At 40.8% G+C, this 25958-nt stretch overlaps 1 protein-coding gene across 3 annotated transcripts; it reads left to right on the top strand.

The window, feature by feature from the left end:
• Positions 1–360: 360 nt before the first annotated feature.
• On the top strand, positions 361–25958 carry cfdp1 (craniofacial development protein 1). Of its 3 annotated transcripts, none has more exons than XM_030129973.1 (7): positions 362–661; positions 1677–1803; positions 3625–3820; positions 8699–8814; positions 15721–15843; positions 23123–23278; positions 24884–25684. In XM_030129973.1, the coding sequence occupies exons 1-7, from the start codon at positions 595–597 to the stop codon at positions 24972–24974; spliced, it is 876 nt and encodes a 291-aa protein (XP_029985833.1). In that variant the 5' UTR covers positions 362–594; the 3' UTR covers positions 24975–25684. The 3 variants fall into 3 exon arrangements, with proteins under 3 accessions (XP_029985834.1, XP_029985833.1, XP_029985832.1); XM_030129972.1 differs by having other exon boundaries at positions 363–661; positions 15721–15842; positions 23119–23278; XM_030129974.1 differs by lacking the exon at positions 23123–23278 and having other exon boundaries at positions 361–661; positions 24884–25958.

Below are 25958 nucleotides of genomic sequence, written 5' to 3'. Positions count from 1 at the left end.
ACAGTCAAATTCACTTTCTGAAATGAGTCACAACTGTTTTTGTTTGTTTGTTTGTTTGTTTGTTTGTTTGTTATTTAAATGAATTGCAGTCATGTACATAACCCTCCAGACCGGTAGAGGGCAGTGATGCCGCCTGGAAGTGAAGACCTGCTCAGTTTGACCCTTTGGTTGGATTACACACCAAAAATTACCACAACCGAGTCACACAAATATGACACAAATGACGGGGACATGAATGTAAACGAATTACAACACGAGAAAGACACGTAGAAATTCACGTTTGTTTTGTTGTGATGAGTGTTGAACCTTTGCGGCTGCCGTATTTATACCGGAAGTGGATTCTTCGCTTTTTCCGGTTGATTCTCATCAGATCCTTTACAAACAATAGAAGTGTGTCCCACACGTTTGACTCCACAGAAGTCTACCACACTGCACTGATAAACTGTGGGATAGTCCCTGGTCTCCGGCTTCAGTGACGGGAAGGTTCGCAGCACCCTGAAGCTTTGTATAAGCTAAAGCAGCTAACAGGAAGCTAACAGAAAGCTAAAGAAGCTAACAGGAAGCTAACGCCCACGGAGCTTTTCCCTCTAAAAGATGAACTACTCCGACTATGACTCTGACGGATACTCCTCTAATGAAGACGCAGACTATGTCCCCTCAGGTGAGAACACACACACACACACACACACACACACACACACACACACACACACACACACACACACACACATTATCCAGCCGGAGGACCACACCGGAGCTAAATGCTACATGACAGACTTCTAAGGACGTAAACACACCTTAAAGTTCTAACATCTGCTCATCTAAACCAGGGTTCTCAAACTCCTGTTCTTTAGGTTCCACATTCAGACTGATCTGATCTGCAGTAAAAGAAGAACAGAAGAACCTACAAATAATGACAACTGCAGATTTTTGTCTGTTTTAGTGCCAAAAAACCCCATTAAATGACGAAAATACTTTTTCATAAACTATCCAAACAAAAAAGATGTGAATAACCTGAAAAAACGGACATTTCTTCAGTAAAATCAGTGTAATTTTCTCAGTCTTCTTCCTCCACTTCTCATTAGTCCATGTGCATTCTGGATCAGATCTCCAAAGACACTAAACACTGAGGAACAGGAAGAAAAGAGTTCAAACTGGACTGAATTTAATACAGACATTTCAGGTTGGACACATTTGTTCAGGTTAGTCACATTTTATTGGTACAGGAGAGTTTGGAAATGGAGTTTCACAATTTAATGTGATTTTTTGCACTAAAACAAAGACAAACATTTGTAGTTGTCATTATTTTATAGGCATAGTGTAATATTTTTTTGTTTTTCACGTCAAACCGAGAAGAAAATATGGGCTCATTCTTTTTTGTAGGCTATCATGCTGTTATTATTTGACTTGAACCTGAACTAAAATGAGTTCCCCAGCCGTGACTGTGGAATTTTTGCACTTTGCAAATTCATCCCAGGGGCCGGGTTAGAACTTTTGGTGGGCTGCATGTGGCCCTGGGATGCATGTTTGACTCCCCTGTTTTAAACAAACATTTATTGCGATCATTATTGAGCTCAACACAGATAAATCATTGTATTTGTGGCTGGTGTTGGACCGTATCTGTTCCTTTCAGTTCCGCTCACTGTCACATTCCCTCGCTGTGTTTCTGTGTTCAGATGATAACCTGAGTGAAGATGACATTAATGAGTGTGAAAAGGAGGATCCCCTGCATGAAAACGATGACGTGCCACATCCTGACGGCGTCACCAAGAAGAAGAAGACGAAGACAGATATCAGTGTGAGGTGAGGAAGCTGCGCCACAGAGGAGACATTCTGATTTGACATGAGGGAATTCCTTCATTTTCTGCAGTACTTGGATCGACCTACTGCACTATCACAGAACACACACATTACAGCAGGGCTCTCAAACTCCTGTTCTTTCAGGTTCCACATTCAGCCTGATTTGATCTGCAGTGGACCGAACCAGTAAAATAAGAACAGAAGAACCTATAAATAATGACACCTGGTTTGTTACCTCCGCCAAGGAGATTATGTTTTTGTCTGCGTTGGTTGGTCTGTCTGTCTGTTTGTGTGCAGGATAACTCAAAAAGTTATGGACGGACTTGGATGAAAATTTCAGGAAATGTTGATACTGGCACAAGGAACAAATGATTAAATTTTGGTGGTGATCAGGGTGGGGGGGCCATGGGGGCCCACGGATCTGCCTTGGTGGAGGTCTGTGCTCTCCGAGTGCTTCTAGTTTATTCTGTTCTTATTTTACTGGTTGGGTCCACTGCAGATCAAATCAGACTGAATGTGGAACCTGGAAGAACATGAGTTTGAGAACCCTGCTTTAGAACGTCAAGCAGAAAACATCATGTGTGCATCACATTATTCTAATGGCTTTTGTAAAATATGTAAATGTGTGTATATATATATATACATTTTTTTTTTTTTTTTTTTTTTTTTTTTTTTTTTTAAAGACTAAATGTACTGTCAGGCGTGCAGATGTCTTGTTGTTCTCCCAGTTCATATGACAGACCATGGCTCTGCTGAATGCTGCCCCCTGGTGGACATATGCATCCCACAGTCACATCCAGGCTCATCTACGCTCACTGCTTCTTGAGTGCATTCACATCTTTGACTAAAACTGAGCATTTGTAATTGGATTTAATTAGGGATGTAACCATATGAAAATTTCATATCATGGTTATTTTGACCAAAATTATCACGCTTATTATTATTGCAGTATTATTGAAATTGAGCTCAAAATGTTTAAAAAGTACTAATAAACACACTGAAATAATTTAACCAAGTTGTATTAAAAACAAACCAAAACAAATAAAATAATAGGTACAATGTCCCTTCTGTTGCAGAAACATTCAAATATTAACCCTTAGTGGTCTGAGTCTATTTTGTTCATTTTTCAGTCCTTTTGATTTGGCCTTTATATACTATAGAAACAAATGTTTACTATACCCATGTTTGGGATCTGTTTTTTCAGCACAACTTCATCTATATCATCTGTCTACTATTTTTTTCACTTTAACCTACTATAAAAACACAAAAGGACAGAAAACAGACAAAAAAATATAAAATCCAATTTGAAGAATGTATATAATTTATTGCATAAATAACACACAGATGTTTAACAAACCTTTTCAAAGACTTTAAAAGTGAATATTGGTTCCAAATATTAGGTATAGAAAGTTTAAATTGTAATAAATTCAAACTATACTCAAATATTTGACATAAGAGCAGATCTTTACATAGGGTTTTTTCCCCTAAAAGTGCGTTAATCAAGCACGGTTATCATGAGAATTAGACTTTAAATGGTAATACTAACCGTCTGCGATTTTTACCACCATTTATCATTATACCGATAATCATTACATCCCTAGATTTAATCAGGATGCTTGTTCATGCAGGTCTGAACTTGACCACAGACACTGGGATGGACTTGTAGTGAATGTGATAGTGTTCTTCTCACGCGCAGCATAAAAACCTCCAATGTTCTACTAATTACTTGTACTTTCTTGTCTTAATTTACCAACGCATTTTTGTCTGCCTTGCGTGTGGGCGTTTAATCATACGGTATTTATCTGGAGTTATTTAAACCCACAGAAAAAGAAAAAAAGGAGTTCTGAAAGTAGAGAAGGAGGAGGGCAAAGCTGAAGACGAAGAAGAGAGTAGACAGCAACAGGAGGAAGAAGAACCCAGTGAACGAGATGATGAAGAAAGACAGAAGAAAAAGGCCGATGACCTTTGGGCCAGTTTCCTGTCGGACGTCGGCTCCAGACCCAAAGACACTGCACAAAAAGTAGGTAACACTGGTGGACAATTTATTAGAAATGATCCCCCTCAGACATGAAATCTGCTGAATGTCCCGTATTTGAATCAGATTAATTGTTAAACTAATGACCACAGTGTTGGTTCGCTGCTGTTTTCCAGGTATATGATAAGGTTTGAGGTTCCTTTATTTCTACCTGTGGGTAGATTTGTTTTGCAGTCGAGGTGATTGCTTTGGCATTACAGCAAGACATACATTGAACGTGTTAGACAGGTGCTGGATCGAGTTTACAGACAGGACAAAAAGTGTTTAGTGTTCCACCACTCATCAGTACAGCAGCATGGATAAGGAAAAGAATAAAAGAAATAAATAAGATCAAATAAATAAAAACAAGATGCAATAAAACACAATAAAAACCCAGAGAAGATAAAAACAGTCTGGGATAAAAAAAAAAAACAGGATAAGAACATAACATTAAAAAATTAGATGTCATAATAATAATAATAAATAGAGCAAAGAAATAGAATAAATAACTACAATAAGTAAATAAGTGCAATGTCACTGTTTCGTCTTGAGCTCAGTGAAGGCGACAGGAACAAAACTGTTTTTATAGACGCTGTGTCCTGAACCTACGGACTAAAAACCTCCAAAGTCCAGAGGAAAGGAGCTGAAATTCAGCTGGTAAAGGATGGGAGTCATTATTCAGAACTGATGGAACCATCCTGTGGACCTGTTTAGTGGACAGGGAGGCGGGACCAGACTGGGACTGACCAATCAGACGACCGGACCATCTGACTGTTTGATTCAGTGAGTTTTTCTGCAGCTTAGGTCTGAGTGAACCACGACACCAGACAAAAAGAGAAAACCGACTCAATAAAGGAACGATCAAACAAAGTTCAAATGGTTCAGTCCATGTGGAAGTGTTCCAGATGGTTCAGTCCATGTGGAAGTGTTCCAGATGGTTCAGTCCATGTGGAAGTGTTCCAGATGGTTCAGTCCATGTGGAAGTGTTCCAGATGGTTCAGTCCAGATGGTTCAGTCCATGTGGAAGTGTTCCAGATGGTTCAGTCCATGTGGAAGTGTTCCAGATGGTTCAGTCCATGTGGAAGTGTTCCAGTGTTCTAAGGCAGTGGAGGCGCTGGTGGCCCTGTTTACACACACATCTGCAGTTTTCATTAAAACTCAGTTTTTCATCGATTATAGTCCCAGGGTACTTGTATGTTTGCACTTGCTCTATAGTCTGACCTTTAATGAAAGGGATGGTGTGTTCTTCCACATATATGTTTGTTGAATGAATGAATGTTTTTTTTACTGTGTCCTGCATATAAACCTGCCCAGCCCTTCCATGGGCTTATAAGACACCAAAAATACAAACCAAAGATCAAATACCAGACACAACAGATATGAACAAAACAATGTACTGACCTATTTAAACAGACACATCTGCCACCTTTTCCAGGCTTTACAAGCAAATAATGCTAATTTATATACATTTGAACTAGGGATGCACCAATACCACTTTTTTCCAGACCGAGTACGAGTACTTCCATTTGAGTACTTGCCGATACTGAGTACTGATACTAGTACTTAATAATCCCATTCCATTTGTTAGTTCCTTTTGTAAATGTGCTTTATTGTCGTTGTCATTAGTCTGACTGGAACAAAGTGCTGCTACTGACATTTAATGTGTTGGAATGAGTGTTTGTCAATTAATCCACCAGGGGGCGCCGCTCTGAATTAACCATACTGGACAAATACCACGAAATTTGATTTGATTTGATCTATTTCTCCTTTGTGTGAAGCACTTTGTAACATGTTGTTTTAAAAAGTGCTATATAAATAAAGCTTTACTTACTTACAAAGAGGAAAGTTTAATGAAGAAGAAGAAGAAAGTCAGTAATAACAAACCTGTAGACGACAGAGGGAACACTACTGTGATACTAATGCTGCAGCGTTTTCTCTGGTAAGGTTTAAAAGTTTAGCTTCAGCAGGAAGAGAAAAGACAAATGAGTGACAGGTTTGGTTTGCACTTCCACTGGTGGCGGTCCGCACCGCTCCGTACTCCCACTGGTATTCTCTGTCTGGGTACTCATCCTCCATCAGCTGGAAAACAGATGAATGTACTCAGAGGACGGACAGAACGCTGTGTCTGTATCTGTCTGTGTCTGGAACGCTACTGTCAGTCAGCCTTACTCTGATCATTTCTTTGGTTCAGTCTCCACACTCTTCACACTCACACACATTATTCCTCCTCCTCGTACCTGCTGCACTGAACTGGGAATGGCACACAGCCGTAAGTGGTATCGGTGCATTTGTATTGGATATCCTTTACGAGTACGAGTACACACACTGAGTATCAGAGCTGATGCCTGATACTGGTATCGGTATCGGAGCATCCCTAATTTAAACTAAACAACCATTTCATCTGGTCATCATCATTTGTTCCAGAACAGGTCAGAATCTCAGATAAACATGTCATCAAACACAGAGGCTCTCAGGTCATCATATAAACGACAATACAAAAGAAAATGGGATTCATTTTCCACTTCCCCCAAATGGTTTGTGTCCATTTATAAACAGATGTATAAATGTTCTACTGGTAGAACCTGTCCAGTCCATGTATTGTCATGTGCAGACAGTGTTTGCAGTCGATCTGGTCCATCTGACACTAATATTCATCTGGACTTAAACCCATTCTATCGTTAATTCTACAGTTTCCCATTTGGAGTCCAGACTGTATCTGTGAAACTACAACCAGCAGCATTTAGGACTGGATTAGTCTGGACCACAGGCCCACACCTGGTCCACTTTCACTACTTTTGCCGCGTTTCCACTACGTGGAACCAGCTCAACTCGACTGGACTCGGTATTCCTGCAGACCGTTTCCATTACAGGATACTACTGACTTTACAGTACCTGGTCGTCATTGCGATGCGGCGCGTTATTTCCGTGTCGTCTGCTCAGAGTTGCTGATAAACTCGGTCATTGCGTGTTTTCTTGTCTGAATTTTTACGTCGTCCACCAAAGACTGAATCTCCTGGACTGACCATGGTGTAGTTTTGGGCTGTTATCATGTGGATTAATGGACCCACAGATTTACTGTCCAGATTCCAGGTCCTTTTGCGTAATGGAAACGCAAAAAGGCCGAGTCGAGTGGAGCCGGTACCACACAGTGGAAATGGGGCGTTTTATTCTGGAAGTGTTTGACTGATAGACCAGTGACCTCAGAATCAGAATATGTTTTTAATCCCAGGGGGTGGGGCTGCACGATTTTGGCCAAAAACAAAATCCTGATTTTTTTTTTCTCCCCCCTTCTTTTCCTGCCTTTATTCCTCGGGCTGGTGGTGGTGGTTTAGTTGTCATGCTGTTTTCATGTGCTACCCACAATGCACCGCACTGCTCCCACTCTGGCATCTGCTGCTGTTTTTGGAGCTGAAGTAAGTGCTGCTGTCTTTGACTGAGTTTACAGACACAAACGGCTTGGTCTGCAGTGGAAACTTCCAGAAACGGAGGAGGAGCCTATGGCAGCCAGGAGACACAAGAGAGATGAAATTCGATTTATTGATTACCCTTTTTTAAATGTCGTCCTAATAAAATATTCTGATTTCAATTTAAAATGGATGAATCGTGCAGCCCTACCAGGAGCATATTATTGGCTGTTCCAGTCACTCCATTCAAGTAGAATAAAAAGTAGCAGGAAAGAAATGATCAATACTACAGAAAAAGAAATATAGATAAATATATACACCGAAAAAAAATATAAATGCAACACTTAAATTTTTACTCCCATTTTTCATGAGCTGAACTCAAAGATCTAAAGCTTTTTCTCTGTACACAAAAGGCCCTTTTCTCTCCAATATTGTTCATAAATGTGTCTAAATGTGTGTTAGTGAACACTTGTCCTTTGCTGAGATAATCCCTCCTCCTCACAGCTGTGGCAGATCCAGATGCTGATTAGACAGCAGGATTATTGCACAGGTGGGCCTTAGGCTGGACACAATAAAAGGAAGGCCACTCTAAAATGGGCACTTTGACTGTACTGGCTGGTCCAGGGGGGTCAGATAAAACCAGTCAGTATTTGGTGTGAGCACCATTTTCCTCACACAGTCTGCTTCATGAATTCTCTGAAACTCTTTTGCAGATGGCTGATGGTACAGAAATGAACATTCAGTTCACAGGCAGAAGCTCTGCTGGACATTCTTGAAGTCACATGACCAGTACATATTCCCTCCAAACTTGTGACATCTGTGGCATTGTGCTGTGTGAGAAAAATGCACATTTTAGAGTGGCCTTCCTTTTATTGTGTCCAGCCTAAGGCCCACCTGTGCAATAATCCTGCTGTTGAATCAGCATCTGGATCTGCCACAGCTGTGAGGAGGAGGGATTATCTCAGCAAAGGACAAAGGACAAGTGCTCACTAACACACATTTATACAGATTTATGAACAATATTTGAGAGAGATAAACCTTGTGTGAACACAGAAAAGTTTTGGATCTTTGAGTTCAGCTCATGAAAAATGGGAGCAACAACAAAAGTGTTGCATTTATATTTTTGTTCAGTGTATATATCTATGAAGCTGTAAATATACAAACATAAATAAATATATAAATGTAATTAAAATGTTCTACTAAGACACAAAAGTAGAACAGCAATTTGTACCATATGTAGTACACAATATATTATCAATATGTTAAATAGGTAAATATACATAAGTGTGTAAACTGTAGCTGTGTGTATTTGTGACTGTGTGGTTGAACCAAAGCTAAGCCTGTTCAGTCCTTGGATGTGGGTCCCATTCATGCACAGACTGAAGCTTGGTCTGACTGTATGAGCCTTCAGGTCTGACTCCTGACACCGCTAACCCTCCGACCTGCTTTTGTCTCAACTCTTTGTCTGTTTCTGTCACAGACGGACTCATCGGTATCGAAGGCCAGCCCTTTGACGACACAAATACAAAGAAAACCAGCAGAACCTGCCAAAGTCACCATCACTAAAGTGTTTGACTTTGCCGGAGAAGAAGTCAGGTAAGGCTCCATCCTCCTCAAGTCATTATAGTCCAGGTTCCACATTCAGACCAGTATGATCTAAAGCGGATCAGAACCAGGAAAATAAGAACAGAATACCGTCGATAAGGACAAGTACAAATATTTCTCTTTGTTTTAGCGTTAAAAAAGTAAAATTACATGAAACTGTTTACATTAACAAACTATCCTTTCACACAAAAACTGTGAATTGAATTTCCTCCTCTTCAAAAACGCTCAAAAGAGCCCGGACCTCGTCATTCGTCCACTTGTCGTAGCTTCTCTTTTGGTCCATTTTCCAAATGATCAAAATGCAAAGCTTGTGGAAATGAGAAAGAGAATGAATGAAACGGTGGCGGGTGAACGGAATGCAGAACACTGTGAGTGTAGTCCACCAGTCAGCTCTGTCCAGCACACAGCCCCGCCCCAGGGTTTGACAACGTTCAGGGTAACACTCTAAGTTCCCGCAAACGTTCCTGCGGTGGAAAAGGGCCAGTGGACTCAAACTGTGATGTGAACACAGTGCAGAGGTGTGGATGTGCACCAGGCCCTGTCCCCATGGGAATACCCAGACCCAGGTCTTCTCCCAGGTCTGCCTCCCAGGTCTTCCTCCCAGGTCTACCTCCAGGTCTGCCTCCCAAGTCCTTCCAGTCTTATCCAACGAAACAGGCTAAGACTTTTCTGGGTTTTGGAACCGGCCGTGTTCCTGCCATTTTACTGCTGTGTTACAGCCACTGTTTGGAAAAAAGCAGTGAAGGGATGGAAATAAATATTTAAATCATCTGTCTGTGGAAATAGAAAGTGTTACATCGTGGACACCTGCAGCTTATAGTCAGGTGCATCTTGTAGCCCGAAAAGTACAGTATATTGCAGAAAAACACAGACCATCTCTATGCCAACATTGAAATCTATTATCTAAAAGAGACACTGGGAAAAAAGGGTTGTTAGTGATGGGAAAAGAACAGCTGGCCTGTTCCAGACCAGCGTGTTCCTAAACTGTAACCATAACCTTTAAAGACACTTTAACCACAGGGTTCTCTATCAGCACATCAAGACTATATGGTAACGAAGAGGTTAGGGCTGGGTACAAAAATCGTTTGGATCGATTACTTTTTAATTTTGCATCATCGATTAATGGTGGATGAGATCGATTTTTCAGAGCCAGACCATGAGTAAATGACCTGGAAACCGCCGACGCTGAAGCGCGGCCGGCTCCGTCTCACGAGCCCCTCACAGAGTCTGGGAGGTCCTCCAGCCTCAAACTGGAACCCACAGTGCAGAGGAACTGGCCGGTGGAGGTGGGTCGCAGAAGCCAGTCGTTCTAGAAATATTAACTTGGATCACCTGTGGCTGAGGGCGGAGTTAGAGGAATAGTAAAGTGCAAATCACGAAGCTCCGCCCACCCTCCCCCTCCAGTGAGTTTATTGTACCAAGGGCCCAACATGAGTCTGTTTCAGGGGGGCCAATCTTAGCTCCATTTCTGTCATTGACCCTGGTGAAACTGGGTCAGCTGACCAGCTCCATCCAATTTCCCAGAAGTCTCTACTACAGGCATCAACCTGAGCCAGTTCTGGGAAATCTAGAATTCTTCTATCTGAACCATCATGCAGTTCCACAGCCTAGTTCAAATATCTGCAGTATTATCAGAACTTGTGCAATAATCAATGCCATTCTACTGTTAAAAATGCCATTTACACCTACATTTGGTACAATTGGAAGAAAATATAGTCTTGCAGTAAAAAAAATGAGAAATACAGTAGAATCAGAAACCCAAAGCTAAATTTTTGTGCACAACATCTGTAAACATATGTGAAGACATGGTAAAAATTTCAAAATGTTCCTGAACTGTCCTCATGGTCATTTGGGTGCTCAAATAAGGAGTATTTTTGTGAAAAATTGAAATCAACCCATTTTCTTCATGTCCTCACATCAACACTTTTCATTAAATGTGGTCTTTTTCAGTCGATTGTTGCATCTGGACCAGAAGAATCCATGTAAAAAAATGAGGTGTGTCCGTTCATCCATTCTGTCCCAGTGACAGTCTGAAGACAGAGGACATTTGAAGAATGAGCCTTTGGGCCTGATTTCAAGGCCTCATGGACCAAACATGAAGGAGCACACAGTTATTCTGATGCACAGTCTGCTCTGTTCAGGGGGTTTCAGCCCCAGCAGTCAGGTTCAGTTTCAGTGTGGACGGAATACCTGAGGACATGGAGCTGCTCAGAGTTGGACCAAAAGCAAATTTGCAAAATTAAAAAAAACATTAATTTTCAAAGGGCTGTATCTGCTAAATTATTACAGATATGACATTCAAATTTTTGATGTGTTCGTTTATCTGGTAGGTGAACAAGTGTGATTTTTTTCAGAATTTTCTGAGGGGGTCATGTGGGGACCATTGGTTGAATTGCCATGGAATGACCCAATAAAGATGAAGAAGTCGTCTGTTCAGATCCACTGTAGAAACATGGACATGTTTGTGTCTGTTCATTAAACATGGACATGTTTGTGTCTGTTCATTAAACATGGACATGTTTGTGTCTGTTCATTAAACATGGACATGTTTGTGTCTGTTCATTAAACATGGACATGTTTGTGTCTGTTCATTAAACATGGACATGTTTGTGTCTGTTCATTAAACATGGACATGTTTGTGTCTGTTCATTATTTCAGAGCAGATTCATCTGTTTACTGATGAAATGTCAGATTTATTTTCTTTCTAATATTAATATTGATTCTGTGTTGCGTGGCTGCAGTACTCAAATAATCAATTTACAACTCAAAATTGTACTTTGGTGTCACTAAATTAATCTGAATCAGTCCATTAATACTGAATCGAATCACAATTAATCGATTCAGAACCTTATGAATCAAAATTGAATTGATTAAGGAAACTGGCTGTGATACCCAGCCCTAGCAGAGGTAAGCATCATCAGTGGGTCAGGTAAAGGTGCATGTGTGCCCAGTCAGTGCCCGTTTGTTTGTGTTGAATCGTCTTTGGAGGCTGTTGGACTGTTCTCACCACATGGTGCAGGTGAGGCCTGGAAGGCGGTCTAAGAATGAAAGTAAAAACCCTGTCAGTCTAAGGCTGAATCAGGAAGTGGTTCGATTTTGGTTCACTAATGAAATCATGTGGGTCCAGTTCCCCTTCATATAAATGACTACTTTTCCTTGGCCCAGGGTTTCTGTTCCCTCTCAGATCTAACCGGAGCTCAGACAGTAAAGTTCAACTGCCCACAGCGCCACGCCATCCCAGTCAGCCCATCAACTAATAATACTAAGACTTAGGTTTTTGTTCAGTGGGTTTTTATTACATATTGAGTCACAGAAAGGCATAATACAGTCATTGTTTTTTGTTTTTTACACCCAAACCCATGAACATTCCCACCCTGTTGCACCATAAAAAAAGAAAAGATAATTGACAATAATAATGATGAAAATAATAATAAATAAATAAATAAGGAACACAGATATTAGTCACAGACTCATATTAACCAGACTACTGTGGAATAAGTGAGGGATCAACCTCTTTTATGGGATTCAGAACAGGTCAGATACTTATTAAATATAGATATTATTATAGAATAAATATATAACCTAATCAAACAAGTATCATGTAGTCAGACCAGGAGTGTCTGCCTGTCTGTCCATCCATCTGACAGATGGATTCCAGCTGCATGAGACGGTGAAAAAAAGAACCATAGAACAAACACACCAGGCAGAATAGATTAGAAGCATAAAAACAGACCTGGATTAAAAAAACAAAAAACCTGGATAATTAAACTGTAGGTCCAGATCCAGCAGTACCACATGGACCCATGTTCAGTCCAATAGTGTCTGTGTTTAAACTCAAGAACTGATCTGTTTAATGCACGTCTGAACAGGTCTGAGTCAGTACTGTCACATGAACACATGGACAAACTGACACAAAGAACATTTAAGGTCAAAATACTGAAACTCCTGCTGCGAGACACAGAGACTGAAACTGAACCTGATTTTATTGACCTTATTCAGATGTCTAAAACATGCTGTTCTCATCAGAAATGGATCTGAAATGAAACACAGGACTGTAGATCTGATGGAAAACTACAACTGGGATCAATGTTAGATCAAAATGAGGAAATGATCAGTTTGGATGTACACAAATCTGATGGGACAGAGGGACAGGTGGGAATGGGACAGAGGGACAAACAAACACACATACAAGCGCACACAAACACACACAAATGTACACAAACACACACAAACCAACATAAACCCTGATACTTGTGTGGTGTCAGGAAGGCCACACCCAGATGTTTACATGTTAGTGGTTGGACTGGTACATGTCCTGGTACTGGTCTAAGGCACAGGTGTCAAACATGCGGCCCGGGGGCCAAATCTGGCCCACCAAAGGGTCCAGTCAGGCCCTGGGATGAATTTGTGAAATACAAAAATTACACTAAAATATGAACAATCCTTTTAGTTCAGGTTCCACATTCGGGCAATTCAATCTCAAGTGGGTCAAATCAGTAAAATACTATCATAATAACATGTAAATAATGACAACTCCAAATATTTTTCTTTGTAAATGTAAATATTTTCATGTATTTACACTAAAGCTAAGTATAATTTTGCATAAAATGTGAATAACCTGAACAAATATGAACTTCTTCAGAGAAATAAGTACAATTTTAATAATATTCTGTCTGTTATTAAATGTTTTGTGTATTTGTAGATCCACTGGGATCTGGAAGTTGTAATGAACATGTGTAAATGATAAACTGATGCAGAATATTGTTAAAATTACACTGATTTTTTTCAGTTTGTTCATCTTATTCACATTGTTTGAACGGATAGTTTGTAGATGTGAACCTTTTCATAATGTAAATTTACTTTTTCACTCTTAAACAGAGAGAAAAGTTTGATGTTGACATTATTTATATATTATTATGCTATTATTTCACTGGTCCAGCCCACTGCAGGTCAAATTTAGCTGAATTTGGAACTGAACTAAAATGAGTTTGACAGCCCTGGTCTCAGTCCTGTCCTTGGTCTTCCATGTTAGTGGTTGGACTGGTACATGTCCTGGTCCTGATCCAAGTCAGGAACGTCAAACTCATGCTAGTTCAGTTCCACATTAAGCCTAATATGATCTAAAGTGGGCTGGACCAGTAAAATAATATAAATAATAGGATAAGAACTTGAAAAAAAATAAAAAACTTAAAAAAAAAAAGTAAATTCTGTAATGAAAATGTTTACACCTACGAATTGTACTTGAACACAACGTGAACAAAAATATGAACAACCTGAAAATTCTTTAGTAAAATAAGTGCAACATTCACAATATTAGGCCTTAGTTTATTGTTTATTCATGTAAAGCACAACTTACAGATCACAATGGATCTACAAATACACTAAACATTTAATAACAAGCAGAATATTATTAAAATTCCACATACCTCTGTAAAGACATTTCTGATATTCACATTTTTTGTAAAAGGCTAGTCTGTAAATGTAAACATTTTTGTGTAATTTGACTTTTTTTACACTGAAACAAAGAGACAAATTTACAGTTTCCATTATTTATAGTTTATTATGATAGTATTTGACTGGTTCTGATCCACTTTAGACTGAGATGACCTAAAATGATTGGAACGTCCTTGATAGTTCATTTCTTCAGTGTAATTTTTGTATTTCACAAATTCATCCCAGGGGCCAGACTGGACCCTTTGGCGGGCCGGATTTGGCCCCCGGGACACATGTTTGACACCTGTGGTCCAAGTCATGTCCTTGGTCTTCCATGAGGCCATAATGACACAAATGTACAGTGTCCCCAGAACCCCAGGAAAAGCTGCTGTTGGTCTGAATGTAGAAGTGTGGACTCTACAGGGGTCAGAGGACGGGGTGGGACCTTCTGGAGCTCAGACTGATCTGTGTGACACCAAACAAACGCCTTCTCCAAACACTGTCTGTCATCATCCACACTGTAATTATGGCTGCATATAATTAGTATCCATAACAGGGACAGAGCTGGTGTTCCCAGAGGAGGGAGCTGTGCATCCCATAATAGTCTGAGCCCAGGGGCCGACGGAGACTGAACACAAACACCAACACAGACCGACCGGTATTCAAGTATTAGTGACACAGACCGACCGGTATTCAAGTATTAGTGACACAGACGGACCGGTATTCAAGTATTAGTGACACAGACGGACCGGTACTCAAGTATTAGTGACACAGACGGACCGGTACTCAAGTATTAGTGACACAGACCGACCGGTACTCAAGTATTAGTGACACAGACGGACCAGTACTCAAGTATTAGTGACACAGACGGACCGGTATTCAAGTATTAGTGACACAGATGAAGTATTAGAAAATAAGAGAGAGCAGTAAAATAAATAAAAAATGTAAATGTTTAAAGTCAGATTTTTGGTCCTGAGTGAAAGTTGAAATGTGCTGTTTTTTTTCAGTAAACACTGGGATTCCTGAATAAAAACTGATGAGGCTTGGCCAACACCAACTGCACATGACAGATCTAAGAACAACTATCTGATTTTACAAAGAGTGAAATATACAAAGTAGAGCTGAAACCACCGGGCAACTAACAGTCGATGACTACATTTAGTCGTCGTTAGGGATGTCCTGCACTTTTGTTTAAGGAAAAAAGTTCATTCTCTTGCTGATTTTAAATGTTGTGTATTTAATAGTTTTTGTTGAACAGACTTTGACTGTAAATGTTCAGCACAAAATGCAGGTAGTGATGGAAGTGTGCCGTTGGTCTGATCAGCTGGACAGGCCTGGGTCCAGGGGTGGAGGTGGACCATGTGGTCAGATGAGCTACACAGCTCAGTTTGAATGTTCACTAACTTCACTGAACTACGTCCATCTGTCTTTTACAATTAGTGTGTGTTTGTGTCTTTGTGTCAGAATGAACAAAGAAGTATCATCAGACTCCAGGGAAGCCAAAAGTTTCCTGAAGAGTCAGATTCATCAACAGAAGGAGGACGAAGAGCATTCAACACACAGCCCACGTCCCCTACCTGGACCCAGGTGAACACACACACACACACAGCCCACGTCCCCTACCTGGACCCAGGTGAACACACACACACACAGATGGGCTCATGGATCCAGAGGGTTCACCTGTAGATGAAGGGTTAGAGTTAGGATCAGTAGGGTTAGGGTTAGGGTTAGGGTTAGGGTTTGTTTAGTTCTTGTTTCCATTCAAAGGTGAGTACAGTTTGAGTTCCTCTGAAACCAGATGAATGTTTATTATGGTTTTAAATGGGACGGTCCACAACATTTCACAAACATGGAGAACAGTTTAATGAGTTTTAATGAGAATATGGTTCAGCAACAAAATCTACACAAAGAAACACATACATGTGTTCACTGACAAAGTGTGCATCTGTAATAATGTGTATTTCCATATGAAATGCTCACGCACTAATAATAATAATAATAATAATAATAATAATAATAATAATAATAATCATCATCATCATCATCATCATAGTTCTTCTTATTATTATTTTATTATTATTATTATTATTATTATTATTATTACTACTAGTTCCATTGTACCCGTGCTGCCATTGTACGATAGCATGATCAGTAGAAGTTGTCTTCCACCACTATCCATTTGTAAAGTACCATTTACTCATGCACTGTGCAGGTAATAATCTGAGCCAACATGTGAGGCATGAAGGGAAGAGCATGGATGTGTGTTCTGTCCAGTATGATCCATTCCTCCAGCGGTAGTAAACTGTAGCCTTCAGTGGAACATGGTCTGGTAGGAGAACTGTCATGAACAGCAGCAGAACCACCAGTGATGGACAAATGACTTTGAAAAAGTAATTAGTTATAGTTACTAATTACTTTTCCAAAAAAAGTAATTGAATTAGTAACAGAATTACTCCTTCATAAATGTAATTAGTTACCAGGAAAAGTAATCATTGTGTTACTTTTTGAAAAACTTTCAAATATGTGAAAGGAAACAGATTTTTGAACCTGTTTCACAGGTCAGTTATAGAGTGGAACAGCAGACAGGGACTGAAGACCAGGACTGTGGGGAGGAGGGGGTCCACCGGGGCCCGGCTGTGGTCCACCGGGGCCCGGCTGTGGTCCACCGGGGCCCGGCTGTGGTCCACCGGGGCCAGGCTGGGGTCCACCGGGGCCAGGCTGGGGTCCACCGGGGCCAGGCTGGGGTCAGAGCATGGGGCAGCCATGGTTCAGATGGTAGAGTGGGTTGTCCACTAACCAAAGGGTTGGTGGTTTGAATCCCGCTCAGTCCATGTGCTGTTGTGTCCTTGGGCAGACACTTCACCCCCTGCCTCCAGTGCTGCTACTCACACTGGTGTATGAATGTTCAGTGGTGGTGGGAGGGGCCGTAGGTGCAGATTGACAGCCATGCTTCTGTCAGTCTGCCCCAGGACAGCTGTGGATGCAGATGTAGTTTACCACCACCAGAGGGAGAATGTGAGAGTGAATGAAGAATGGTGCTTTGAGTATGTGTTCATAGAAAAGCACTATAGAAATCTAATCCATTATTATTAAACCATTAAGATGCTCCTCCAGTTCATCCACATGTGCACTTTTTTCAGTCACTCCTCCTGATACAGCAGGAAATGTCTGCAGTCCAGTCAGTCTGTCACGGATAACTCCGCCCCTAAATGAGCTGATAACTCCTCCCCTAAATGAGCTGATAACTCCTCCCCTAAATGAGCTGATAACTCCTCCTCTAAATGAGCTGATAACTCCTCCTCTAAATGAGCTGATAACTCCTCCCCTAAATGAGCTGATAACTCCTCCCCTAAATGAGCTGATAACTCCTCCTCTAAATGAGCTGATAACTCCTCCCCTAAATGAGCTGATAACTCCTCCCCTAAGTTTAACTGCACATGTTGCTGCATTCAGGTGCCTGTGTTGTGCTGGTTCAACTCAGACTCACAGATGTCATTAGTGGTTCAGGTGAGGGGGGCGTGGACAGTCCAGACTCATGGACACACAGGTGAAACATGAAGGCAGTGTGGGGAATCTGAATAGAAGAACGACTCGTTAACCAACGACTCACAACGAATCGGTTCTTATTGTTCCAGAAGCCATCTCCTCCCTAAACCACCAACGTACACCACAGTCACAGCACATTCAGATCCCAGCCAGGGGACTTTCATACAGATGCACTTTTATATATAATTGCACTTTTATATAGAAGTGTTTTAATACTGATGTGTTTGGTGTGTTTGTTGAATGTATTTATGAGTGGGAAGAGTGTCGTATGAATGTTTTTTGGGGGTTTTTTTATGTGGGAGCCATGTGCAATTTTGTTGTATTTATGAGGCAATGACAATAAAGCTTCTATTCAGGTATGTTCTGTTCTATTCTGTTCTATTCTATTTTATTCTATTCTGTTCTATTCTATTTTATTCTATTCTGTTCTATTCTATTTTATTCTATTCTGTTCTATTCTATTTTATTCTGTTCTATTCTATTCTATTCTATTCTATTCTATAAGAGCCGTTCAAAAGACTCGACTTGTCCGTGAACGTCACATCTCTCGTGCCTGGCTGAGCGAGTCAGGATGGATAAAATCGTCCAGAATGCCTCACAACATTTGAATAGGGACATAAAATGGTGTCTAGTAGATGTTCAGGTCATGTTTGTATTCATTTGGTGAGTTTGGTGGTGATGGGGCCTGTGAAGGCTGAGGAAAACCTGTACAAACGCCCTCCTGTGGTGAAACAGCGATGGGACAAAGACGCACAGATCGTCCATGATCGTAGGATTATCCACCTGTAGACTCAAACAGGTCTTCACTGTGGTCTGATTGGATCTAGAACCTGCTTAACCCTTAGTGGTCTGAGTCTATTCTGTCTGTTTTTCAGTCCTTTTGATTTGGCCTTTATATACTATAGAAACAAATGTTTACTATACCCACGTTTGGGATCTGTTTTTTCAGCACAACTTCATCTAGATCATCTGTCTATTATTTTTTCACTTTAACCTACTATAAAAACACAAAAGGACAGAAAACACACAAAATATATAAAATCCAATTTGAAAAATGTATATAATTTATTGCATAAATAACACACAGATGTTTAACGAACCTTTTCACAGACTTTAAAAGTGAATATTGGTTCCAAATATTAGGGATATACTATTAAAATGGTACTAAATTAAAACTCAAATATTTAACATTAATGCATGCACCCCCCCACCCCCGGTCCTCCTGGTTTCCTCATCTGGTTCAGGTGGGGGTCATCCTCACTCTTACCTGTAATACTAATGCAGTCTGTGGATTACATTCCACAGATTCAACCAGTTTTTTCCATTTGTAAAAAAGACACAGAATGTCAGAAGTCGAACTCGTACTTTCTATCACTATAATAACGCTGTATCACTTGTTTGCTCCAGGTTTAAACCGTCATATCTCCGGTTGTATTTGCTCTATCAACATCAAATAAAAACTGGTGGAGTGTTTCCAGTCCGCTCTTTCCCAGTGGTCTACAGGACCGACTTCTGACGCTACGACGTGTTGAAAATGTCATGTGATTGAGTCAGGGAGCCGTGAGCGTGGAGCCCAAAGGGTTCAACTGAAGGTTATTTATTTGAGTTTTGTGCTTTTGCCTCCATTTTAAATCCAGACTAATGGAACTTTCCTTTCTGTGTGTTACCACGGTAACGAATCCTTGGATGTGCCTCTTCCCTCCAAAACCCCAGAGAGGAAACAGGAAATCATCTTCCAGCAGACAGGAAGTACAGTGTATTCATAAGCCATTTCCTCCTTATCATAGTCCACTGTGTGTGTGTGTGTGTGTGTGTGTGTGTGTGTGTGTGTGTGTCTCTCTCTCTCTCTCTGCTGGGGTGTTTGTTTGTTACAGACTGACATGATGACACAGTGTGATGTAACATATAACAGTATAACAGCAGTGGGCGGGCTGACTGTGATTGACACGACACATGTCCTACCAGAGAACAGCAGCTTCTATTATCATTATTATTATTATTATTATTATTATTATTATTGGAATTATTATTATTATTATGGCTATTATCATTATTGGAATTATTATTATTATCATTATTATTATTATTATTATTATTATTATTATTATTATTATTGGAATTATTATTATTATTATGGCTATTATCATTATTGGAATTATTATTATTATTATTATTATTATTATTATTATGGCTATTATTATGGCTATTATCATTATTGGAATTATTATTTTCATTATTATGGCTATTATTATGGCTATTATCATTATTGGAATTATTATTATTATTATTATCGCTATTATTATTATTATTGCTATTGCTATTATTATTATCGCTATTATTATTGTTATTATTATTGCTATTGCTATTATTATTATTATCGCTATTATTATTATTGCTATTGCTATTATTATTATTATTATTATTGCTGTTATTATTATTGCTATTATTATTATCATTATCGCTATTATTATCACTATTATTATCGCTATTATTATTATTAGGCCTGTAACAGTACACAGCATTTTCGGTTCTGTATGTTTTTGGTTTTCAAACCCATGGTTCAGTTTTATTTCGGTTCATTATGGGAAGAAAGAAAGCCCCTCAAAATGTCTTTAATATATTTATTCTGAATTTTGGAACATTTTACCCCCAATTTTTGGAGACAATAGAATATAGAAAAACAGGAATAATATAATTCTGCTGCTATAAATCAAATAGAAAATAAAATAAATCAAATATTACTAAACGTGTTTTAAACATTAGTATTACACTTTTCACTGAAAGTTAGTTTTGAATAAAAAACACAAATCTAATCCCAGTTCTGTCAGTTCACATTCTGCAGAAAAATAAAAAGAGGCAACATTAAGCAGAGGGTAAACTGGTGTTCTGTTGAAACAAACTGAAGAGAAACACTGAACACAATGAAACAGGATTTACTTTAGGACAGAGAACAAACTGTTTAGGACACTTTAAGTGTGCGCACATGTGTGCAGGGTGCAGTTTGTCAAAAACACAGAGGGGAGGAGGGGCTGTTGTGTTTTTTTAGTTGGAGCCAGGGGGTGTGGGTGGTAAACACTGTCTGTCTTATTAATGTTTCTTTCCTTGTTGTTTTCTTTCACCTGAACCTGAACTGGTGCAAACTGGACTGGACTGAACTGGTGCAAACTGGACTGGACTGAACTGATCCAGACTGGACTGGACTGAGCTGGTCCAGACTGGACTGGACTGAACTGATCCAAACTGGACTGGACTGAACTGATCCAAACTGGACTGGACTGAACTGGTGCAAACTGGACTGGACTGAACTGGTCCAGACTGGACTGGACTGAACTGGTGCAAACTGGACTGGACTGAACTGGTGCAAACTGGACTGGACTGAACTGGTGCAAACTGGACTGGACTGAGCTGGTCCAGACTGGACTGGACTGAACTGATCCAAACTGGACTGGACTGAACTGATCCAAACTGGACTGGACTGAACTGGTGCAAACTGGACTGGACTGAACTGATCCAAACTGGACTGGACTGAACTGGTGCAAACTGGACTGGACTGAACTGGTCCAGACTGGACTGGACTGAACTGATCCAAACTGGACTGGACTGAACTGATCCAAACTGGACTGGACTGAACTGGTGCAAACTGGACTGGACTGAACTGATCCAGACTGGACTGGACTGAACTGATCCAAACTGGACTGGACTGAACTGATCCAAACTGGACTGGACTGAACTGGTCCGAACTGGACTGGACTGAACTGGTGCAAACTGGACTGGACTGAACTGGTGCAAACTGGACTGGACTGAACTGATCCAGACTGGACTGGACTGAACTGATCCAAACTGGACTGGACTGAACTGATCCAAACTGGACTGGACTGAACTGGTGCAAACTGGACTGGACTGAACTGGTCCAAACTGGACTGGACTGAACTGGTGCAAACTGGACTGGACTGATGGTGGAGGGTCTGCCGTCTGGTCCTTCCAGGTTCACATCAGATTTGTTGTTGTTTTTTTTTTCCTTATATCAGCTGTTATTTCGTATTTCGGGTCAATGTGCGCTCCTTTAAAATGTCCGTGTGGAACTTGCGTGGATTTAAGGTTCTGCATCGAACAGCGTCTTTCACTCCGTTTTCTTTTTCTCATAGTGTGTTGTTTCAGTACAGCTGTGTTCGGTTCAGTATGTGGACTGTTCCAGGCCCAGTAAGTACTGTTAAAAGTCTTAAATGGAACTGGTCCAAACCTGTAGGACCCCTGGTTCAGTGTAACTGAGGAGGTCTGGGTCCAGGTCTGAAGCTGAAAATGAAGCTGTCTGTGGTTGTTTTGTCTAACTGATGCTTGGTACAGTAGCAGTCACTTCCCTCTGGCACACGTTCACTGACGACAGGAACTGTAGGCGTCTGAACGACACAAATGGAAGATGTTTTCACTGTGTTCTAAAAATAGAAGCAGTAGTGAAGTGTGACTGGACGCTGAGCAGACGAGTTAACGCACTGACTGGATGAGCCGTACGCTCAGATTTATGTCCACATGTCCTCTGCCTGGTTTGAATGAAGCCTTCACCACTGATCTGAATAAACGGTGGTGTACGGTACACTAGTTCTGATGACATGTGGTTTGTTTTACGTACACAGTTTCAACCTGTCAGTGTTTTTCAACAGCATTTGATCACATGTGACTTTAGGTTCAGGTCTCCAGTGCACAGAACCCTGTGTGTGTGTGTGTGTGTGTGTGTGTGTGTGTGTGTGTGTGTGTGTGTGTGTGTGTGTGGTATTTGACGCATAGATTCAGGTTGGACGGGGGGGGGGGGGGTAACCAATGCGCTGATATCTATCCCATAATATAAACTCTATTCTGACTTTAGTCCTTATAGTTTTGGATCTCAGAGCCCTGTTAGAACAGAACCACCTGGATCCAGTGGGTCCACAGACTGGTCCATTAGTGGGTCCTTGTGGTCTGTGTGGGACTCGGGTCCATGTCATGGAACCCTGTGTTGGGTTCTGTGGGTCTGTTGTGGTCCTCTGTGGGTCTGTTCTAGTCCAGACCTTAGACCAGCTGTGGTTGTGGGTTGGTGTGGGCTCAGGACTGTGGTGTGTGTGTGTGGTCCATATGTGGCTCAGTGGGCGTGTCCTCTCCATATGTGGCTCAGTGGGCGTGTCCTCTCCATATGTGGCTCAGTGGGCATGTCCTCTCCATATGTGGCTTAGTGGGCGTGTCTTCTCCATATTGTGGCTCAGTGGGTGTGTCCTCTCCAAATGTGGCTCAGTGGGTGTGTCCTCTCCATATGTGGCTCAGTGGGCGTGTCCTCTTCTGTTTTCCGCAGTAAAAGGCCGGTGGGCGTGTCCGGCGTCCTCAGCCACATCGGAGGGAAGAAGCAGAAGATGAGCACACTGGAGAAGTCCAAGATGGACTGGGACGCCTTCAAGACCGAGGAGGGCATCAGCGAGGAGCTGGCCATCCACAACAGAGGACGAGACGGGTGAGGGGGGGGGGGGGAGGGAGGAGGAGCTGGCCATCCACAACAGAGGACGAGACGGGTGAGGGGGGGGGGGAGAGGGAGGAGGAGCTGGCCATCCACAACAGAGGACGAGACGGGTGAGGGGGGAGGCAGGGGCAGGACCCAGGGGAATAAGGAGAGTAATAATAATAATAATTAAAGCTGCAAGCGGCATCTAAAGGCCGTCACCACGGGCACGTCCAGTACAAGTATGTCCATCGTTCAGCAGGTGGCGCTCTAGCACCACATTTTATGTGTTCTGATGAGTGGGTGTAGGCCTGGGAGATTAACAACTGACTCAAATTTGAGCCAAATCAGTGTTCGTATGTCCGAACTGAACACATTTGTGTAGAAGGACGTCTGTAGGGGGCGCTATTGAGCAAAATGGCAATTTCTGTTAATAAATGGGTGTAGGTCTGGGAGATTGACAACTGTAAACAAACAGGAAATGAACTGTAAACAAACAGGAAATCAACTGTAAACAAACTGTAAACAGGAAATAAACTGTAAAGAAACTGTAAACAAACAGGAAATCAACTGTAAACAGGAAACAAACTGTAAGCAAACTGTAAACAAACAGGAAATAAACTGTCAACAAACTGTAAACAAACAGGAAGTAAACTGTAAACAAACTGTTAACAGGAAATAAACTGCAAACAAACAGGAAATAAACTGTAAACAAACAGAAAACAAACTGTAAACAGACAGGAAACAAACTGTAATCAAACTGTAAACAAACAGGAAACAAACTGTAAGCAAACTGGAAACAAACTATAAACAAACTGTAAACAGGAAATAAACTGTAAACAATCTGTAAACAAACAGGAAATAAACTGTAAACAAACAGGAAACAAACAGGAAACAAATTGTAAACAGGAAATAAACTGTCAACAATCTGTAAACGAACAGTAAACAAACAGGAAACAAACAGGAAACAAACAGGAAACAAACTGTAATCAAACTGTAAACAAACAGGAAACAAACTGTAAGCAAACTGGAAACAAACTATAAACAAACTGTAAACAGGAAATAAACTGTAAACAATCTGTAAACAAACAGGAAATAAACTGTAAACAAACAGGAAACAAACAGGAAACAAATTGTAAACAGGAAATAAACTGTCAACAATCTGTAAACGAACAGTAAACAAACAGTAAACAAACAGGAAATAAACTGTAAACAAACAGGAAATAAACTGTAAAGAAACTTTAAACAAACAGGACAAAACTGTAAACAAACACACACACATCTCTCTCTCTCTCTCTCTATATATATATATATATATGTGTGTGTGTGTCTGTGTGTGTATATATATATATATATATATATATATATATATATATATATATATATATACATACATATATGTATGTGTGTGTGTGTGTGTGTGTGTGTGTGTGTGTGTAAACACACCAACAACACAGTAAAAGTTGTACAGTTGTTTCCTGTGCTGGAGGGCTGTGATTTTGAAGTTTTGTGTGTGTGTGTGCGTATATATGTGTGTGTGTGTGCGTGTGTATATATATATATATATATATATATATATATATATATATAATGTGTGTGTGTGTGTGTGTGTATTTTCAGGTATGTGGAGCGGAAGAACTTCTTGGAGCGAGTCGACCATCGACAGTTTGAGTTAGAGAAGTCAGTACGACTGAGCAACATGAAACAGTGACACACAGCTGACTGGAACCACCACCTGGACCTGGGTCTGGAACCAACACCTGGACCTGGGTCTGGGTCTGGAACCACCACCTGGACCTGGGTCTGGGTCTGGAACCACCACCTGGGTCTGGGTCTGGAACTACCACCTGGACCTGGGTCTGGAACCAACACCTGGACCTGGGTCTGGGTCTGGACCTGGAACCAACACCTGGACCTGGGTCTGGGTCTGGAACCACCACCTGGATCTGGATCTGGATCTGGATCTGGGTCTGGAACCACAGCGCTGACGTCCTGGTTGACCCACATCACCCTGGTCCAGTCTGGTTGTGGTTTTGGGGCTCACGGCGGTCCTTTTCTGCCCTGCTTTGATACTGAGTGTTTGTTTATTTTGTTTGTTTGTTTGTTTGTTCTGGACACTGACTGGACGTCCACTCTGTCGGTCCTCTGCTGTTCAGACTGGACTCCAGTCAGATTAAACCAGTGTGTGTTCTGGTCCTGGTTCAACTGACTTTCCTCCATTTATTCCAACATTATTCTGCGTATGGTGCATTTTTTTTCAGTGTAAATCCTGTTTTTTTATATTTAATTCTGTGATCGTGTAGATGTTCATGTTCAACAGAGAAAACTGAGCGAACAGTAAAGATGATTAGTTGTATTTGACCTGAATTATTGAGGCTTATTAAACATTTCCCTTTGACAGTATCAGACTCCACACTTTGGATCATTCTAATTTAAACCAGTCAGAAATAGTTCGGTTTAGTACCACGGCGTATTCCGATCACCTGTCACTACCAGAAGAAAGTCGCAAAATTCAGAGATAAAACCCCGAATTTTATGAGAATGAAGTCAAATACAGGAAGAGTCGGAATTTTACAAGAATGAAGTCACAATAGTATGAGAATAACGTCATAATTTAAAAACAGGTGGAAACATATCCTGGTTTCCAGAATCCAGTCGTACGCACTGATCTGATCATGAAGAACTGGAACATTCT

Source organism: Sphaeramia orbicularis, unplaced genomic scaffold, assembly GCF_902148855.1.
Source record: "Sphaeramia orbicularis unplaced genomic scaffold, fSphaOr1.1, whole genome shotgun sequence".
Lineage (NCBI taxonomy): Eukaryota > Metazoa > Chordata > Actinopteri > Kurtiformes > Apogonidae > Sphaeramia > Sphaeramia orbicularis.
The sequence above is the reverse complement of the archived record's forward strand: the minus strand, read 5'-3'. Positions and strand labels throughout refer to the sequence as shown.